At 41.9% G+C, this 20,332-nt stretch overlaps 1 protein-coding gene across 1 annotated transcript in view; it reads right to left on the reverse strand.

Annotated features, from left to right (window-relative positions):
* The window catches only part of cacna2d4a (calcium channel, voltage-dependent, alpha 2/delta subunit 4a), an 81,256-nt gene that overhangs the window by 6,485 nt on the left and 54,439 nt on the right, over positions 1–20,332 (reverse strand). The window contains exons 31-34 of the mRNA XM_030113597.1: positions 5,588–5,649; positions 1,303–1,317; positions 841–885; positions 500–562 (exon numbers count right to left, since the gene is read on the reverse strand). Coding sequence (XP_029969457.1) covers positions 500–562; positions 841–885; positions 1,303–1,317; positions 5,588–5,649 — 185 coding nt within the window. The remainder of the gene's footprint in view (positions 1–499; positions 563–840; positions 886–1,302; positions 1,318–5,587; positions 5,650–20,332) is intronic.

Below are 20,332 nucleotides of genomic sequence, written 5' to 3' on the forward strand. Positions count from 1 at the left end.
AAAGTACGATTGAAAATCAATGATTGACTAGAAATGCCAAAATTTGGAGCCTCCTCATCTGGACAAGCATGCACTCATTCTTACAGTCAGACTTTACTGCACTGTGTTTTGCTAAATACTGGATACAAACTGCAAATTGAATCTTAAACCAGTCAAAAATGTAAAAGAAAAAAAAACACACATCGGCAGTGTAAATATTATAAGAGCATCATGTTATACGCTTTTTGAATTGTCACATTTCAACGTTCAGCATTCATTCAGTGTAGGTTTGAAGACAGAAGAACTAAAAATCATTTTAATCAGCATCATCAGACTGCGGCCCCCCCCCCCCTGCAGCGGCTCCCAGACCATTAGGGTGAGAGGCGGCATAAGATAGATTGTAGTTATACAAAATATGAGTCACCCACAGCTCTGCGCGCGCACATGTGTGTGTGTGTGTGTGTGTGTGTGTGTGTGTGTGTGTGTGTGTGTGTGTGTGTGTGTGTGTGAGAGAGCTCACATCAGTGCGCTGCTTTGAAATCAGGACAAAGCCATTATTGTCAATCACGAAGCAGTCAATATCCTGATATGAGAGGAAGAGACAGAGACAGAGAGAACGATTACTGATGCAGGATAAGATGTGTGTCGAACAACAACAACAAAAGACGGCGCAAATGTTTTAATCATTGATGCAATTTGAACCATGCATTATGAAGCAGCTCAAAAATACAGCGGTACAAGTCTCATTTAAACGTTTTTTTTTTTTTTTCTTTAATATTTAAGAACATAGGATCTGAATTTTTGGATGATTTGAGTAAGAAAGGGGAAGTGAGACGCCTGCAGAGAGCAAGATATACTCACAATGCTGTCACAGCGAAGCGGACAAATCCCTTCTGCGTCTGAGCACTGAAGAAAAGGAAGAAAAGCACTGTCTGTAATGTAAATTTGTTATCAGAGTGAGAATTTCTCACTGCCAGAATGTGGGGCTGAGAGCTGATAGTGGGTGAAATACATATTCTAATCTGTCAAGATGTCTTTGTGCGTATGAGGCCACAATTGGAGCAATATGCTCCATCTGAAGGTGTTGGGCCCGATTGGGAGAGGAAAAACAAAAAAAAAAAGTGTCTGCGCTGATGAGAAACTGTTAATTTGGTCGTGTACCTGTGACAGGTGCGTGAGTGTCTTGTTCGCGAGTGTGTGCACGTGACCGGGGTGTGAGGCTGACTTGACGGCGCTCAGCGGGTGACGGGACGCGAAACTCGGTGGTGCTAAAACAGAGTGACGCTTTCAAACGTGAGGTGAGGCGGAAACTCGGGTACTTACATCTGTGTCGTTTGGCTGAGGAGACAAGAAGGAGGAAACAGAGAGAAAAAAAGATGTATTAGTTTTCTTCAACAAATTAAGTGTATTTTCTACAATATGAAATGTCTTCCTCATAACCACAGGGTGCAAATGCATCCGTGTTCCTTCATCTGTGGACTGAGTGAAAACATCAATACTTCTCCCGGCGACTTTACGGCCACATTTTATACGAGCGCAATATACGTGGACCGGTGTCTTCGGAGAATATGTCTCTGGGAATCATGGCCAGGATAAACAGAGCATGTCGAAAGGCTGAATGAGTCAATCTATCATCCTTTTCAATCCTATTACAGCAGAGTGTCAGTCTTTCTCCCAGCAACACATCCCTGAAATGACTGTTCTCCGCCACATTGTGGGGGAACAATGATTTGAACGAGAGAGAAGATTAGTAAGACATGTAAATGTTTATTTCTGGTACAAGGCATAGAATAATAAAACTCACAAAGCTGTGACTCTGGCTCTGATTTCAGGAGTGATCACCAGGTATTGACGGCAGCGGTTCACACCAACCAAGGAGACCTACAATCACTTTTTAAACACTGGATTATTGAAGACTGAAGTAGTGGAACTCGTCCAGTAATCTCTCATATGTAATCTGATTTTTTTGACCCCTACTGCAATGGGAGGAAGAGTCACAAGCTTTGTATTTTTAGTGTTTGATGAATTTACCCATCCTATTTCTAAACTACAATTGGCAGCCATGTTGGGGTGCTCCAGGGAGCTGATGGAGGTCAAGGGTCATGCTCAGAGACCCACAGTGATGATTGGTCAGTTGTGGGATTCGAACTTATGAACTTCTAATCGAAAGTCCACTCCTCTGACCTCTGGATCTCAACTGCCCCACATACAAATCACATGACAACAGATGGATGGGTTTTTTTTCTGTGATGAAACATTAATGTAATCCATCTAAAAATGATGGAAATTCTGAACATGCATTCATTTAAAACCCTACGCGTGACTGACGTGACAGTGATGCATCTAAAAATGTAATTGCTTCATGTGAGAAGCAGTCATTAACACACTCCAGCGAACGCAATTAATTACCTTTGGATCCCAAACAGCCATTCGCAACAGAATCATTCAATAATGCACACAGGAAGTTAATAATCCTGACTTTGTATTCTGTTTTAGTGCCTTCATCTTTGGCCAGGTTTCCATCATAAACCAGAATTTGCTGACTCACCTGATCAGACAGAGGTTAAATGGAAATAAAAATGAAAGAAAGTACAGCTCTCAGTCAATACATCCAGTTTGGTGTCAGGAAAAACATGAAATACAGTAGATGCACTGCATGAGTTAGCAGCTTCAAAATGCATCATTTGTGTGTTTTTTAAACCTGATCATTCCTGTGACTTAATAAGGATTTTAGATCTGTGGTGGTTTAAACCAAACTGTCAGATAGCTGCAGTTTAAATATGCAGATTTATGTTCATCAATATCTCCTGTCTGGTTAATTACATAAAATCCAATATGAACATTTGTTACACTGATAGCAAATTAGATTGTTATTCTCTTTCTTATATTAAACATGATTAATTTCTTCCTGATTCCTGGCTCCTTTAAATATGTTTCGTCTTGGAGCCCCACGCAGAATAGAGCGCATGTAAATACTTCTGATTGACGATAAACCTCAGTATTACATGAGAGTAGCGGTCACTTGTATGTGAGGAATATGTGGTAACAGAGGAACAGCACAGTTTTCTCTGTGAAATAAGGAGTGTCCTGCAGTGTCCGCGGCCTAAAATCTATCATCCTCTAATTCCAATTACTTTCACCTGAGAGCCTCTCATGGCGTCTGCACTTAGCTGTCAGACAAAAGCGATGAACTGTGAGAGACATATGAGGCCTTATATACCGTTGGATTTACAGGATTTAAGCTCGCGGTGTGGCTTTGCAGATTTGTACTTCTCATCTTAAACAAAGGTTGGATCATAAATTCTAAAGAAAGCAGAGTGATGAGTCATGTATCTTCACAATAAACCTCTTTCGTTTACTGTTTAGATGTAGTGTTTAATGGAGGACGCAGTGCAGGGGCGTCAAAAGAATTTTTTTTATCAGCATCTTGAATCAATCCCATTAGTTGGTGGCCCGTGCTTTGTTCTTGCCCCGACCAATTCATATTTCAGTTAATGATATCAGTTAATAGCACCCGATTTTAATGTAACTCAACGTTACGCCGCAACTATAAGGTCAGACAGGGTTTCCGTCGCTTATGTAACTTTTCTGAGATCTGCAGGCTGTGTGCAGAGTGTTTTTTTCTCTCTTTTCCTCCACTAATCAGCTCTCAAAACACATTAGGATCAAGCTGATTAGCAGTAATTAAAGCAAGCCAATTAGGTAATTGCGGTTCAAATATTTCCCAAGATCAGCTAATGAAGATACGAAAAAAAAAAAGAAGAAGAAGAAGAGGGAAAACAATCCTAACAGCTCTGAGTCAGAATGCCAGATGCTTTTTTTAGGAAGATTATGACATGTGTCATGTGATCAGTTGCCCCTCCTCCCGAAGAGAGGCCGTTCATTCAGGATTTACAGTATGGCGCAATGTCTCCACCCCCCCCAACAGGATCACTTAAAATAGACTATATGGAGAGCTTCGTGCACGCGCGCACGTGCACGGACGGACCACTTATGAACCTTCGAGTCAAAACAAGCACATCCTGTGAGCACATGCAAACAGAACCCCCATGAAATAAAGATCAAGTACATGACGGGAGAATGAGATGATTATGTAAGGCATCCTAGGAGGGGAGCGATGGAGGACGACAGGAGGAGACAACACAGGCGCTGAGGAAAGGTCGGAGGTGAGAGGAGACGTCGACATGAGCCAAAGTCAGAAGGAAAACGTGGAATTTCAGCAGAAGGAGCATCGTACACAAAAACGTGGGCTCGTCTCTACGTGACATTAATCTCACGGATAACAAGTCCACCTCAGACGACGCTAATGAGCATCTTTGCGGATGGATCTGTCCACGGCAACACACTCGCGCGCAGATGGCCGTGCATATGGTTTCTGACACGCGTTAGCGTCGACTGAAAGACGCACGTATACAGTAGAGCACCGTTCAGAACACACAGTAACACACACACGTGCGTGCGTGCGCGGTGGGAGCTGCCGAGCCCAGCCGTGGTAGCTATCAATCACCAGCTGGCTAGCTGGCAGCCTTAATGCTCTTTAAACTGCTGTCATTTACAGCCGCGGCTACAGGGGAGGAGAGGGGCCAAGTTTCCCAACACCTGCCATGGCGAACGAGTTACGCCAAATTCAGCAAGTTCTCCCAATGAATATAACGTTTTTTTTCACTCCGAGGATGGATACGGAGCGCCTTCACTGATACTTAACTTCTCTGCGCTACACTGCGGATGTGCGATCAGAACAAACCATCTGGTGACATCTGATCTTCGGAGGTATGCCGTAGGGGCGGTAAGTACTGCTTTAATACTGGGTGCAGTGATATGGAAAAGACTGCATTAAGCCTGGGATTAGACAAACTTTAAAAGCTGTAATTACTAAGTAATGGAGCAGAAAAAGAACCTATAATCATCTTTGACTTCATGTCATACTGTAATTCATGGTCTGGTACTTTACAGGGATATTCCTGCCTGCAAGACAGGAACTAATGGGACATGAAGTTTATTCATCTGCAGCAAATATTTTAATGGAAGAAGACAATCGATTCAATTTTCCAAAATGTAAACATTATTTGTTCAATGTCTCGACACGCTCTTCAAAATACTCCTAATTATAGACGCACAGGGAATGAATAAAGGGTCATTATCAAGAGGACACGGGTGAACGGATGGTTTTATGCTCCACAAAATGATGATTGTTTTGTTTGTATTCCACAAGTGTTCTCCCGCTGCCCTAATAAGCGCCATGATTAAAAAATACATCCAAATGTCTTATTCAAGCGTGTATACAATGAAGCTGAAGCACAATCATTTAAAGGGAGCAATAACAAAAGCATGACAAGAAGAAAAGCCGAGTGATGATGCACTAATGAAAAGGTTTTATAAGCAGACACCGAAATGCCAGACGTTTATGACTTATTTAAAGAGATAAGAAGAAGACTGATATAATAGCGATTTATATTTTTCAGTGTAGCTGGAAAACAGAAGTGGGTGTTTTTAGGTTAAACTGATGGTTGGAAACACTTGTACAGGTTTTTGTATTACATTTTTATCCAATTTATTGTAGTGCTGTTTCAGAAAATCCATAAGACATACAGACAATGAACAAACATACCTGCACTGCAATAGACCACAGTTTGGACTCCAAAACCTCCAGAGTCATCTGCACCCCGATGGCTGCAGAGAGAAAGAGAGAGAGAGACAACAGTTATAGTCAATGTGATCCAGGTTTGGAGATTTAGTTCTGAGCAAGCTGGAAACTGGAAGCTGAAGTCATGCTTTTTGATAGTTTAGTAAAAACCACAGATAATAAGTAGCTTCCATCTATGTCTCCATCAGTGCGAACCGCTGCAGCACATGTGACGATACGAATCCATTTGGCAAGTTTGAAAGGATAAGACATGCGAGCATGAGTTGGCTGACCTCCACCTCAACTCTTCAGTGCGCGGCTCCCCGGATGCAGGAATCTGAAGGTGAGACCGCTTAGTTGAGTTTGTAAAGAGACGGAGATGTATTGAAGTAGAGATGAGAACAGTGACCTGCACCTCCTGCCTCTGCAGCAGTCTGGGTACACAAGGATTTTTACTGACTTCACTACTAGTAGAAACAAAAAAAAAAAAAAAAAACGAGTAAAACTTCTTCTTAGAGTACTTTAAAAGGCAGAACGTTAATGACTTGATTAAAGTCCCACAGGGAGAGAGCATATCTCTGCCCAGGAGCGACGCTCTGTCTTCACAACTTCAGAAAATCCTCTTTGCAGTAACGGGCCTTCGGAGCCCCGCCCGCACTGCGTGAACCTCCTGTTCTTAGACGGCGCGCGTTTGCGCGTGCGTGCGCACGTCCCTAACCTCTCCCCCTACAACACAGCACTTTCCGTCACAAAACATTAAGCCGAGAATTAGTGTGCATTTGTACATGTATCACAAACACACACACACACACACACACACACACACACACACACACACACACACACACACACACACACACACACACGCTGTGGGCCGAGTGATTGCTTCTGTCAGCTTAGGGCTGTGTGTCTGTCAGCGTTTTAGCCGCCGCGGTAACATGAATAGGAACTGTAATTGCATAAGTTTTCGCTGCACACATACTGTATACACCCACACACACACCCAACAAACACACACACTCTGCGAGGGAAGATCTGACACTTCATATTAGCATCAAAGACTCAGCGTTTTTTTTTTTTCCCCCCCTCCCAGCATGCTTTGTTCAGCCATTCAGAGGAAGTCTCAGTGGTGCAACAGCACAAAAAAAAAAACACATATAAACACACATATGCCCGTGCACACTCACCTCCACTCATACATATAGAGTGGGAACGCATGTATAATGTATGCAAAATGATTGCTTTTAAGCTTAGAAGTGAATTTAACTGGAAGCGGCGCCACATTTGAAATGCGTTTATGATCATTTGCGGTTTTTAGTGGAACTGATTAAAACTCTTATTTCCTGATCTGCCATCGTTATTTATATTTTAATGTAATACACCAGCTGTTTTCCCAAGCACACAATCTGTGTGTGTGTGTGTGTGTTTTCTGCACTTTCATGGGGCTAATGCTCGGGTTTCTTTCTGCAATTTTGTGCTAATCAAATAAAAACTGACTGACTGATTGATTTCTCACCAGGAACAGAAACATCACAGAGAAAAACATGCTGGCATTGTTGCTTTACATTTGCATGAAATTAGGTGCCGTTGCTCAATTATTCACGGCGAACATCAAGAAAATGTGATTTTTTTATTATTTTTTTTTTTTTTATCCAAGTTGCAGTACTTTGAAATATCACAAACTAATCTAATTCAGCAGCTATCTGAGGATGAAGAGGCTGCAGTGGTCAGAGAACTGAACGTACCCCTCAATTATGCCTGTAAAATGCTATTAAGCGATGAATTATAAATCACTGGAGTTAAGAATAAATCATGAACTATGCGTCCTCATGGAAATCTGAATTTTATAAGCATTAGTCTCAAACATGTAGCGCCTTAAAGAACGTGTGCGAGTGTATCTCGCTTGTGCAGGATGGATTTTGACTATTTACTTGAAAATCAGTTGCGATGCTGAGCCATGGCTGTAATTACTGCATAATTAATCATGCACGCTGAAATTAAGCCTTCAGCTGGTTGGGAAGTCATTTGTTTGTTTATGCAGATTGCACTAATACGTTTCCTTTTTTTTTTTTTTGCCATAAATTTCATCAAACTCACGATTTGTTGTGGTTGACGTAATTAAAATTCCTCTCTCGGGTCTCTCGTCAAAAGTGGGGGTGACTTTGAAGTCGTCTACCTCTGCAATAATCTTAGATAAAGTGTAGGAAGGCCATTATAGAGGGCAGCAATAATCTGCCTCTTTCCCCCACTCTGAGATGAGGGTTGATGGGCCAAATCTAATTAAAACCAGCCTTCTAATCTGCGTTTGTGTGATTTTTTTTTTTGTCCAGTAATAGATGTTTTTCTAATTATATGTGTGCAGTGCAGGCTGTGCACACTGCACACACATAATTAGATTCAATTCAACTGCATACCCGCACACATACATGACCTTGCATGCATTCTACAGAGATATGTGTGTGTGTGTATGCGTGTGCATGTCCTTGTGTGAGAGCGCGTCGAGTAAAACCACAGTCTGAGGTGCAATTAGCACAAGCTGCCAATCACAGCGGAGTGGCGTTCAACAAGAAGAAAAAAATGTAATGAAGAAATAAATAAGAAACTTAAGCAAGAAAGAGCTTCGGTTAATTGGTTATTACACTGGTGAGACGGAGAGAGGAGGGAGCGAGGGATGTGAACCGTGAATGACTGGAGCGAGACTGCAAGAAGGAAAACAAGGCCTGAGGACACGGGTAAACAGACTACAGGCTGAGTCTCTATTGTATTTCATAAATAAGTCTATGCTACACAGAATTTATGCCCTGTGTGTGTTTTGTACAGTAATAAAAGCAGACAGCTAAAAAAAAAAGAAGAAAGACACGAGAAAAGACAGAAATCCCACTGATTGTGTCATTTATTTGTTTTTTTAGATTCAACTTTAAATTATAGTCTAACATATTGGTTCAACATTCACAATCCTCAATGGATAAACTCCACCCCGTCTTTTTTTTTTTAAACAATATTCAAGAAAATTTTAATCGCCCCATGTTTTAAAAGTGTCCTCTCAAGAGTGAATTACAGAACAGAATTAAACTTCACTGACTTGAATTATGAGCCAGTTGTCACAAAGCTGTGCCTATATATTTTCTGTTGAATGTTTTTGTTTTTGTTTTATTATTGCTGTAGCTCATCTGCATATCCCTCGATGCCACGACATTCTTCATTTTTGTAGCTTCTTTACTTTACAGGCTGGGAGCTATTCCTGAGGTAAGGCCATAAAATTTATTGACATCTGCTTGGAAATGTGTTGTTAAATAAAACTCAAATAAGAAGAAAAAAAAAACTGAATGCTTCTGGCATTCCTCCCCTTAGACTAATAATTCTTTTTATTTTTACTGTGCCTGTAACACCCAAGTGACAAATGAAGGCCTTTTCTTTTTATCGCTGAATTATGTTTTCAGGAGTAAAAGTTTGATGAAAGTTTAACCCGAAGTTCAAGTCAAACGACAGGAAAACTTTTTGAGTGATACCAAGCGCAGAGTGGTGCATAGATATTCTCCAAACCTCAAATCTGACTGGAACGAAAGCCCAGAAGAGAAGAACAGAAACTATGGAACCAGCTGGACCATCTTAGAGTGGAGTCACCATGAAATAAAACAAGCATTGAATAGTTTTGCCAGAACCTTTAACTTTTATCTTTTATATCCATATAATAGTTGAAATGTATACCTGGTTAAAGCACTCTGAAATGTCAGCAGCAGCACTGTTTGTTCATCGAATATAACATTTTAAGGGAGCCTCACGATTCAGAACTTCAGCCTTTAGTAAAATACCAAAACAATAAATCACCTGGGCCAGATGGACTCCCTGCGGAGCTATGCAAACACTCCTGGAATACTTTAACGCCTCTTCTTTGGGAGTCGTGACCGAAATGAAAAGTGCGGCCACCATACCCACTCACTTCGCCACAGCCCTGATTTTACCTTTATTGAAACCTTCCTGTGACACAGCCTCCAGCTGCCACCCTTTTTCGATAATAAACACTCCTTTATAAATCATTATAACAAACAATCAGATTAAAAAGAGTCAACTTTTCCACTTAATGTCTCTAATGAAGAAACAGAGAGCATCTGCTTGAAAATAACTCACTATTGGGTTATTCAAACACAGTTAACAACTCAAAAGAAGAGTGTGCTTATTGGATGTCTAGTAGAAATGAGCTTTAGTCACTGAAAAGGGGCTACAAAAAAAAAAAACCATAACAAGAGCAGTGTTCTGTCTGAAATCAGCCTGGTTTAATTTAACAGCAGCTACTTTTAATGACTATAACGACATAGCTCTGATTACCTTAAACCACCTTTCCCTGATCTTAAAAAGCTGAGTTTCTACACCTAACCCTCATCAAAGACCAGTAAATTCTCAACAACAGCGAGTTTTATCAGTTAATTGGCAATAAATGAGCTGCTGCTGTTCAGACTGAGTTCGGCTGAGTAGTTTTCACACGCTGGGTTTAATGTGTTTCTGTATGCGTGTGGTTCGCGGTGGCTCAGGTCGTCTGCTCCGGCTAAACGGCCGCTCGGCAGAGCTCGTGCCGACGGTTCCCTTAAGACTCCGGAGCTGAGGCTAAATATATAAGGAACGCGCAAACAAACAATCAGTTAAACCGGCACAATGGCACAAAGTCTCCCGGCACAGAGGGCACAATGAAAGCAAGGCCACTAGCGAGGAGGTCCATTTTCTCCTTTTTTCTTTCACGCACAAATACACAAGAACAGCAAACCAAGGGCGGTCGCCGGCACGACGGACAGAAAACTAATCTGAGAGGCTGTCAACCGAGGACCGACGCGATAATTAAAGGACGAGATTAATTGATGGAATGGAGTCAGGGGGCAAAGGTAGAGAGACAATGAAGAGGGATGAAGAGGACGGAGGGGGACGGCAGGACAGTGAATGGATGAATTGATTTTTAATAATGTTATGAGCTGGAAAGTGAAGCGTGACTATTAATAACAGAGCATGGAGAGGGGGGATCAGATGCATTTCTCATTCTTTTCATGTATATGTGTGTGTGTGTGTTTGGGTGTGTGTGTGTGTGTGTGTGTGTGTGTCGGGCTGGGTGTGCACACAACAACAGCAGTGGAGGTGGGAGGTGCAAAGCAGAAAATATAGGGACGGTGTGAAAAGAAGGAGAAAATATAGGGATGGAAGAAGAAATTATAATGCTAGTGTGAAAGCTACCGGCCAATTTAAAAGTCAAACCTGTAACTACTTTAAAAAAAACTCACAAAAACTAAAAGTTGAGGTACTTTTAGAGTTTTGGTTTATTTTTGTGCGTTTGCAGCAGCGAGCGAGGCTCGTATTATGAGCAGGAGATGCGCGGTGGGAAGATTTAGTTTGCATTTGCAGGAAAAAGTCAACATGTTAAAGTCAAAAATGTGTAAAATCAAGAAGAAGGTGAACGATAATAATAAAATATTGAGATTAATCCTTTTGGAGTCAAACAGAAATGGCAAAAAAAAATCATTTTAACCCTGAAATTACAATCTTTAACCTATCCATCAATCAATATTCATTGATTGTTCATCCATATTAGGATCACAGACGCACCTGCCTCCATATTGGTGAGAGTTGAGAAATGAGGGAAAGATGTTTGAAAAAAAAAAAAGAATCCTTATACTGCCCAGAAGAACATTAAAATCCCAACAGAGAATCTCTGTCAAGGAGCAAAGAAACATATTTACTTGAAACAGCAATGCACGGTGCTGCCCACAACCTTAATCTCCTCATGCAGATTTTCTTTTAATCATGTTTTTTTAATGTGGTTCACTTGTGTAGTTTTCTTCTCTCTCTGGACGCTGCTGCTTCACTATTAACCCAAAATCCTTCATCGAGTTCACTTGATCTCGCCGTTTCGTAGTGGTTTGTTTTTAACATATTGAAATGAAAGCGCTCCTCTCATGTGTGAGACACATAAAGTACATTTACAGGCTGTTCCGCCGTGCCTTTGAGCCTCATTTGAAGTTGTTTTTTTCGTCTCAGTGGACTCTGGACGGCGAGATTGCTGCGTATCTGAACGAGTGCCGCGCGCTCGTCTTCTGGCGTCTCGCTCTTTCCTGTACCGCAGCGACGAAAACAAGCAGACAAATGATAGCTTTCTCACAAAGAAATGACGCTTGTGTTCCGTCTCCCTCACAAACGCACAGAAAACATAATTACAGTTTTTATCGAGAAACGTCAAACACTCATGAGTGTGATGGAACCCAGTCAAAGGCAGCTCAAAAAAGACTTTTCTCCTTCTTTTTTTTTTAATAAATGTTTCACCTCTCCTGCTTTGCAGCCTAATCAGCGACCATTAACACTTCCAAAGGCCTCATCCTTATTCATGCTTCTCTATAATTAGGTCTGGCTTTCGTTTATTTGCACAAATTATTGCCGTTAACGAACACGAGAGGGGAAATACGAACTGCAGGAAAGTTAACAAAGAGGACAGTGCAGAATTAAAAAAAGGACAAGAGATAGAGGGGCAGAAAGGGGATTATTTTTAACGATTCTAATAACATTATCTTCTTTCCTGCTGGGAAATTATTTATTAGTTATTGATTCTTCATATCACAAAATTTCTAAGTTTCTCACTAGAAAAGGACCTTTCTAGAAAGTTTTTTCAATTAGTCACACTTAAAAGGATATTATCAGGGAAACAGTGACCGTGTTGCTTATTTGTTCAGCTCTGTTTACTGCACGGATAATCCATTAAAAAAAAAACTTCATGCGTAATGCCGTTAAATGCTAACTGGGAATTACTAAAAAATGTCAGCTCAGCGGTAATTCGATAACCTCCGTAATCTTCCTGTAAATATTTAATCAAGTTTAATCGAGGTTGATGCAGCGGAGAGATGATTTAGTGCTCAGAGTGAAGCCGCCGACCTCAGAGCGCCTCTGCCTGCCATGTTTGGGAGTTATTCTTCAAAAATCACTCACTCACTCACTCACTAAAATGTCCCATCATCCCACGTACTTTTTCAAGGTTTCGCCGGCTCTGACAAATATGTAAAAAAGAGAAAAAGAAATCTCCACGCACGGAGCTAAATAAATAACCTTTGAACTCGGATACAAAAATGACTCCCAAAAAGCAGCAGCGATCACTAAAGCTGAGGGCCGATTCTACCACTTTCTGATGCAGTGTTCAATAAAACGATGTTGCCAGGCAACAAACTTCATTTCAGCCTGTTAAAAAAAAAAAAAAAAAAGTTATTGAAAATCTGGCAAAAAAAAAAAAAAAAAAAAAAAAAAAAGAAGAAAAAGTTTAGCCACGGTTGATTTTGACGATCGGTTTGAATAGAAATCCTTGACGTCTGACAGAGAACGCTTGCCCACGCTCACGGCATGTGTCCACAAACGAAGAGGCCAGAAAAGTGGAGAAAAAAAAAATTAATTTAAACGTGCACTTCTACCAAACTTTTCCCACACTGAGGAAGTAATCGTAAGAACAGGATTCTGTGTAAAACTGGTGTTTTTATTGTTACGTGTGAGAATTCTTGAAGGTTTTTGTGTTATAGAGTGTGTGAGACACACACACACACACACACACACACACACACCTCTGTACTGATGCTCAGCAGCCTCAGAGGAGTTGCCGGAGGCTGCACTGACATCACGTTACCAAAGCAACAGGCAGAGAGCGGCGATTGGACAAACGGAGGATGACTCAACCTCCCTCCCTCCCTCCCTCCCTTCTTTCTCTCTTTCTCTCCATAATCTGTCTTTCGAGAAGTGTCTCTCACTTTGTCACGCATGCACAACTTCTCACCCGTCATGAATACAAACAGAAGCACACACATACACGTACACACACACACACAGCCCGCGCCGTGTGAAATATTTTTAATTAAAATAGTGAAAATGGTGACGACATGGTTCAAAGAAATGAGATTTGGGAGTCAAAGCTCGAAGTTTGTGCTGAGTAACCCAAGAAGCAGGTAGTGTGTTCTCTACACAGAAAGAACCAGAACATGAATGATGAATATTAAGAAAGAAAAACAGATGTAATACAGTGTTGCATCTTATCTTAAAGGTGGCAGAATAGAAGAAGCGGTGTGTAAAACGCACATCCCATGTCTGTAAAATGTTAAACAAACGGTGTTGACATTGGTTATATGCGTGGACCGTCCAAGTCAGCAGAGCCTACCTTAACTTAACCTAGTTTTACAGCCTTCTCGAGCGGACCCGTTGGAGGCACGCTCACTAAATCATTCATAGTGGAGAGACAGGGAAAAACATGTTCCTGTGTGTGCGCAGGAGAAAGAAAAAAGACCGAGCGGAGGCAAACTGCTGAGGACTTTCTCCTCTTGTCAATGTTTACATGGCGGTTTGTGCTCATAAAAGGCCCTTTCCGCTACTCTTTAAAGAGAAATTAAAGTTGTGACATTTTGAGGAGCTAATTTGGTGTGAAATTCAATTACCTACTCAATCTTTTATAATGTGAAAGGGGATCGAGTGGGGACTGGGTGCATGTGTTCTTTTAGATGTGATGACCTTTCTTCATTACCTAGACAAATTTAATGATGGCATTATCTTGAGTGAATGAATTTCTAAAGGGACAGTCCAACTCTTTAGGGAATGGTGGACTGCTTTGTAGGAAATAACATCAGAGTTGTTTTCAACACACGGTTCCTAATCATTAATAATGCAAGTTATGGCATTTGGTAAAATCCTCATTTTATATAAGAATGACAATGACAGTATGTTAGTGAAGGAGAGAATGCATTAACAGGAATAAAGTCTAAAAAAAACTCAACCCCAAAATTTGCATAATGCTTTTCAACATCAGGTGTGAATGGACTGTATTTCCTTCATCGCAGGTTAAACAGCCAGATTTAATGAACGGTGCATAACTGGATTCACCTGGCAACACAAAAAGACTGTTTTTAACTTCACTGTCTTGCTCCTGTTCTTTAATCCTGGCTTTTCTGTCTCTGTCTAAGAAGACAGATGGCATTCGCTCACCTCTCCCTCATTTATCTCCTAACAATCTCTCCCCCTTTTTCAACACCGTCCTTATTTTTCTCCCTTGTTGCATGCCTCTCTCTCTCTCTCTCTCTCTCTGTCTCTTCCTCGCTCCTCTTTGGTGATTTCTCCTGCTCTCACCTGCTCTTCACCCTCCTCGTTTCTCTTGTTTGCGCCGTCTCACCCTCATCCTCTTTCAGCCTGACACATCTCTCTCTCTCTCTCTTGTTGTCTCACCGCTCTTTCCCTCCTCTAGGAAATCCCTCTCTACCATCTGTCTCGCCGTGATGAATCCGACGCCTCTCAAAACAAATCGACTCGGCCAAATTAATGAGACTCACCAAGAGGATAAACTTTACGCGAGCGTGCGTGTTTGTGAGAGTCGGAGCGCGCGCGGACCTGAAATGCTTCATAATCCCTCAACTGTACCACTTAATTTATCCCGCAGTGATGGAGCATGTCGGCGGTGACATTCAGCAAATGAAGCCGGCTCTGAAGCATGTCTCGTCCCCACAAGCTAGACCACGAAATGAAAGATTTCAGTTATTTTTTTCATTTAGATCAGAAAATGCTCTTTTGAAAACCCAATGAATAAGACTGCCAATGCGTCACAACCTTAAACTTTGTACATAATTGATAAGCAGGGATGGCACGTTTTCCTTTTAACAGTTCAAAAACGAACAGTGCGATCCGAGCAACACTCCACAGTTTAATCAAGTTGAGATTAATTGTCATAAGACATTTCACTCAGCGCCTGACAAGAGGAGTGTATAATCTTCTGTGGGTGTGGAGAAAGCGCTTGTTAGTCTCATCGTATCGCTGCTGATGCTATCCACGTTAATTTAGCTGCAGCAAGACAAGACAACGCTTCAAGGGAAAGACTGAGTCAGGCATTATTTGATCACAAGGGTTCATTTTTCTATACAACTCAAATGTTGCGGCCAGCTGGAGTTTAACCCGCATCACCAGCCAAGACACATATTGATAGACGATCACACTCAATCACTCCTATGAGCAATTTAAAGTCACATTTTTATGCATACTCGGCCAACTAAACTCACTTTGAATATCTAGTATGCAAAACCTAATTTTGTGAAGTGATAGATGTTCGTCGTTTAGCCCAGTTCAATTTTATTGACTTTCATCTCAAATGTTTCAGCGCTGGAAGCAGCTGGAAAAGTGAAAAATGACGCGTTGTAGCATCGGAATTGAACACATCAAAGGAGCGAAAAAGCACAAACACACTCTGAATAAAAAAAAAAACAGTCGAAAAGCAATACCTCGAACGGTGAATTCTCGTTGGAGCAATCCTCATTTGACTGTATTGACTAAAAGGCCATAAAACTGTCGGGTCAATTTCAGGGTGAGAGAACAAGCCGATGAATGAGATGAGGTCCGCTTGACTCTTGGGGAACCCTCAGTTGTTGTGTGTGTGTGTCTGTGTGTGTGTGTGTAAACAGATGGATCGTGCTTTGAAGTCACTTGCTCCAATGGCGGTGGCGCTAAACGAGTCTGGCCAGCCCCGATGTTAATACAGCGGTCCGGACCGATTCATCTTCACTGACACTCCCCCAATAGCACAGTAAATTACAGAGCAAGGGAGCAAGGGGTTCAGTGCGAAGAGACATAAGAAAGAGAGGTAAAGATGGGGGGAAGAGAAGAAAGGGAGGAGTCTATAACTTATAATGAATGCAGGAGACTGGATTTGAAGTCACAAGTCGTCGATATTAGAGGCCGAGAACAGAAAAGTGCTGGAGGGGCTTAATCACGGCACCAGGTCAATAAATAAACTAATATTCCTGCAGCTGGGGAATTGATCCATCTGATGAAGAAATGCCCGGTTGCACCGTAATAGCCGGAGGGAAAGGTTAAAGAATACACTTTCTTGCTCGAAGCCAGTGCCACTAATCGCTTTTCACAACACGTATTTCCTGCATCGTTGATGGAACAGAACTGGCCAGAACAGTCGCCTTGGCAGACCGGGCTGCTGGCTGGCGCTCAGGATGGATTCCCACGCCAGAGGGCCTCTTCGCCAGACACACGAATGGCTCAAAAAAAAAGTGGCCGAATCTCTTGGACGACCGAGTGAATCAGTCTTACCGCGTATTCTTATCTTGTCTTCTCAATCAGCGCGGAAAGTTTCATTACGGCTCCATGAAGCGGACCGGCCAGCCGCGGTCTACACAATGCCATTCGTGGAATTAAACTTTAATGGATTCACTTTTTCACTGAGCGACAGCATCATTTCTATAGCTGTGCATCTTTGGTAAAGGTCGCCACATGGTTCGATCACAAACTAGAACTTTCTTCCACAGACGGAGCATTAGCGGGGCCTCAGAGGAAGGTGGCTGCAGAGCACAGTGCAGAGAGGAAGCGGAGCAGGCCGAGTGAAGATGTCAGTGATTTACATAATTGAGTTAAACACAAAAGGCACTTACGCCTCTTCGTAGGGGAAGCAAATGCATGGACCTGTGGATGGAGACGGATCCGGTGCACGGAAGATTTTTCTGTCTCCTCCTCTGTTGCTGCGCGGTTACATCACAGACAGCTGTCATTTCATCTGCTGCGAGCTGAAAGGTCACCTTAAAAACAAAGTCAGGTTTGAAGACAACCTGAATTTTGAGCGGAGCACCGAGATACGAGACCCGCTGGGTCTCAAAGCTCCCTACTTATATGAAAGCAGTTTCTCATCTGGATGATAAGCTATTCTCTTGGCGATCATGAGAAGAAAGCCTGGAGCTCAGCAGAGTGCGCTTGGTTTTATTAAAGAAAGAATAGACATAAGAATGATGGCTTGTTTGTGCGACATCGGATAAGAAATGTAGAGGTGGATACAAAAAAGACAACCACTTGCACTTGAAGTTGTGAATGACAATTGTGACTTTAAGTGCTGATAATCAACATTAACGAACAAATATAAGTAGTTCTGACAGTGCATGAGTTTCAGTTTTAATGGCCTCTGAATTCTCTGCAGCTCAAACCAACAGACCCCGGTCACTGACCCCTCCAATCTGGAGGGGAGGCCGGCGATTAATTAGAGGGCTAATTACTGCTTTGGAATAACACACACACACATATACACACACCCAGTGTGTGTATGAGTCAGCTAAGAAGTATGAGAATATCATTAACTACAATTATCTAATATCTTTTTCCAAAAACTAAAAAAAAAAAAAAAAAAAAAATGTGCATTTACAAAGAAAAAAAACAAGTTCAAACATTTTTGGGTGCAAACTACTATGAAATATTAAAAAGCACATCTTCTGTTTTATGGCACATGCTGTCAAAATTTTGTTCCAACTAAAAATGAACCACAGTATTTGAGTACGCCCATCTTTAACTGTATAAAATCTGCCAAAAAAAGAAATTAAAATTCTTTCTGAAATCCACTCTGCAGCCTTTGCCATGCATGTTATTACAAAATTATCCTTAGAAACAAACCTAATCAGGCCTGCTTCGAGAGAAAAAAGGAATTTGGAAGCTTTAATTGCTTTAATTGGTGCTGAATGCAAAAACCTTCAACTAGCTGAAATGTAGACTATGACAGGCCATGTTTAACACCCTTAGCCTAATTCTGACCTTGACCCCAGTGTAACCTGAACCGTAAAACTACAACTTGACCCTTAAATATATCCCAAATGTGTAGCATGCGCTCCAGTTTCTGACACACCAATATACACACACACACACACACACACAAAGTGATATACACATGCAGATCCTTTACAAGAGCAGACATTCGTTCAACTTCAAAATGTCTTTCAGTTATTATAAACAGCAAAATAAAGCTTCATATTCCCCCTTCGCTGTTCTGCTCCGTTATTCTTGCCAATCATCTTCCATTTAAGAGTGTTTCCTATAGCCAGCACCAACAGAGCTCCTGGCAGCTCAGAATAGGTTTCTGTTTGCCAGGAGCTACATTCATGACATAAATCCAGCACGGTGCCCACATTTGGAGGGGAAACCACGGAACTCGTCTCCGTGTTGTATATTTGTCTGTTGGACAGCTGACCGGTGCCATGTTTGAACAAGCCTGCGCAGGTATTTGGATCTGGCAACAAATAGTGATGTATGCGAACCTGGGGAAGTGTACAGTACAGAAGTTACTGCAGGGAAAGAACGGCTTGATTATATCACTGTATTCAAAGCATAATTTAATAATTAATCCGTGTTTGGCTGCTCAGTTTTTTCCACTTCACTCTACTCAGTTTAATAAAGCATCCAGTTTGTTTACCTGCTTTTATTCACAATGAAATAATGACCAAACAGTGTTTAGTTCGGTTCACAGTGAAGAAAACCGAAGAAAAAATTCCTCAATATGTTCATCTTACAGGAGAGTTTGACAGAAAATAGATTCTCGTCCAGTTGATAGAAGCTGAAGAGATGCAATAACAAAACAATAAGCTGAGAGGGAGCTGAGAACAACTGTAGACTCAGTTAAAAAGAAACCTGCTCAACACGAGGTTTTGACACATTGCACAGAGAATCAGTTCTGACAACAAAGTTCATGTTTGACTTGAGAATTTCCTGCCGTTCACGTCACAGAAAGACCTCTGATATTTACCAATGTGTCCAATACAACAGCATCGGCAACGGCCGCCTCAAGGTGATGCGACATCAATTTTCCTTTCATCCCACTTTTCCCAGAAAGGTCAGAGGTTAAGATCAGCTGTGCTCCAACGGCCTCAGAGCTGGCAGGGTCCAGCGATTGATGTATAGCTCAAGGACACCTCAGCAGGACCTTAAATGTCAGTTGTTTGGTTGACGGACGGGCCGCATTCTCGCCATATCGACTTGGGTAACGCCATAAATGTGCAACGGTCTGACAAAGCCTGCAATCCCGTGAAAACACACACGGCGTGAGTGCCACCTGGATCACAAAAGGCTTTTCTTGACGTCGTCGATGAACCGAGAGAGAGAACGGGAGAGGATGCTTGGCTGGTGAAAAGTTCTGGTTCAGTTCCTTATGGGAACCAACAGTCTCTCATTTAGACGCCGCCAACTGATTCACATGCTCATTAACAGCACAATGTGCATGTGGTGTGTGTGTGTGTGTCTGCTATGATTCAGTCCATGTAAGGAGGCAGCCAAGTAATTATATGCTGTGTGCAAACACACACAGTCCCCCCCACTGGTTCATAGCTCCTCACACACACCACAACTTCTATTTCCACGAAAAATTAGCAGAGGATTTATCCCCATCTTGCGAGAATCCCATTTCTGTCCTTGCACTGTGAATAATACAAGCGTCCACACTGTAAAACCTGTGCATCCACAGCCATATGCACAAATACATGCCACACACACACCGAGCCAAACGCTACAAGAGCTGCCACAGGGAATCGAATGGAAATGAAAGCCGAATGAGGAAGACGTGAGGAGAGAGAAAAAAAAAAAAAAAAAAAAAATCCAGGGAAGAGAAAAGCCCATGTGGCAGAGGGAGATTCTCATCTTCACTGAAATCAGCTGATCCCTCCCCCCTCCCTCCCTTCATCTCTCCTTCTGTCCCTCTTACATCAACCTCATCACACTCTGTCGTTTTCCTCCATTCCACCCTTTTTTTTTTCTTTCCTTTTTCGGACCAGCCTCCGCTTCCCTCTCTACTTTCTGCATTTTTTCCTTATCTCCCTTTTGGCTTTCACTGTTTCATATCATCTCTCCCTCTGTATTCCACCTCCCTCATCCTCTCTGTCACTGTGGGAGAGCTGCGAGGCAGACAGAGGCAGCATACACTAATGTTACTATATT

This window comes from Salarias fasciatus, chromosome 17, assembly GCF_902148845.1.
Source record: "Salarias fasciatus chromosome 17, fSalaFa1.1, whole genome shotgun sequence".
NCBI classification, from domain to species: domain Eukaryota; kingdom Metazoa; phylum Chordata; class Actinopteri; order Blenniiformes; family Blenniidae; genus Salarias; species Salarias fasciatus.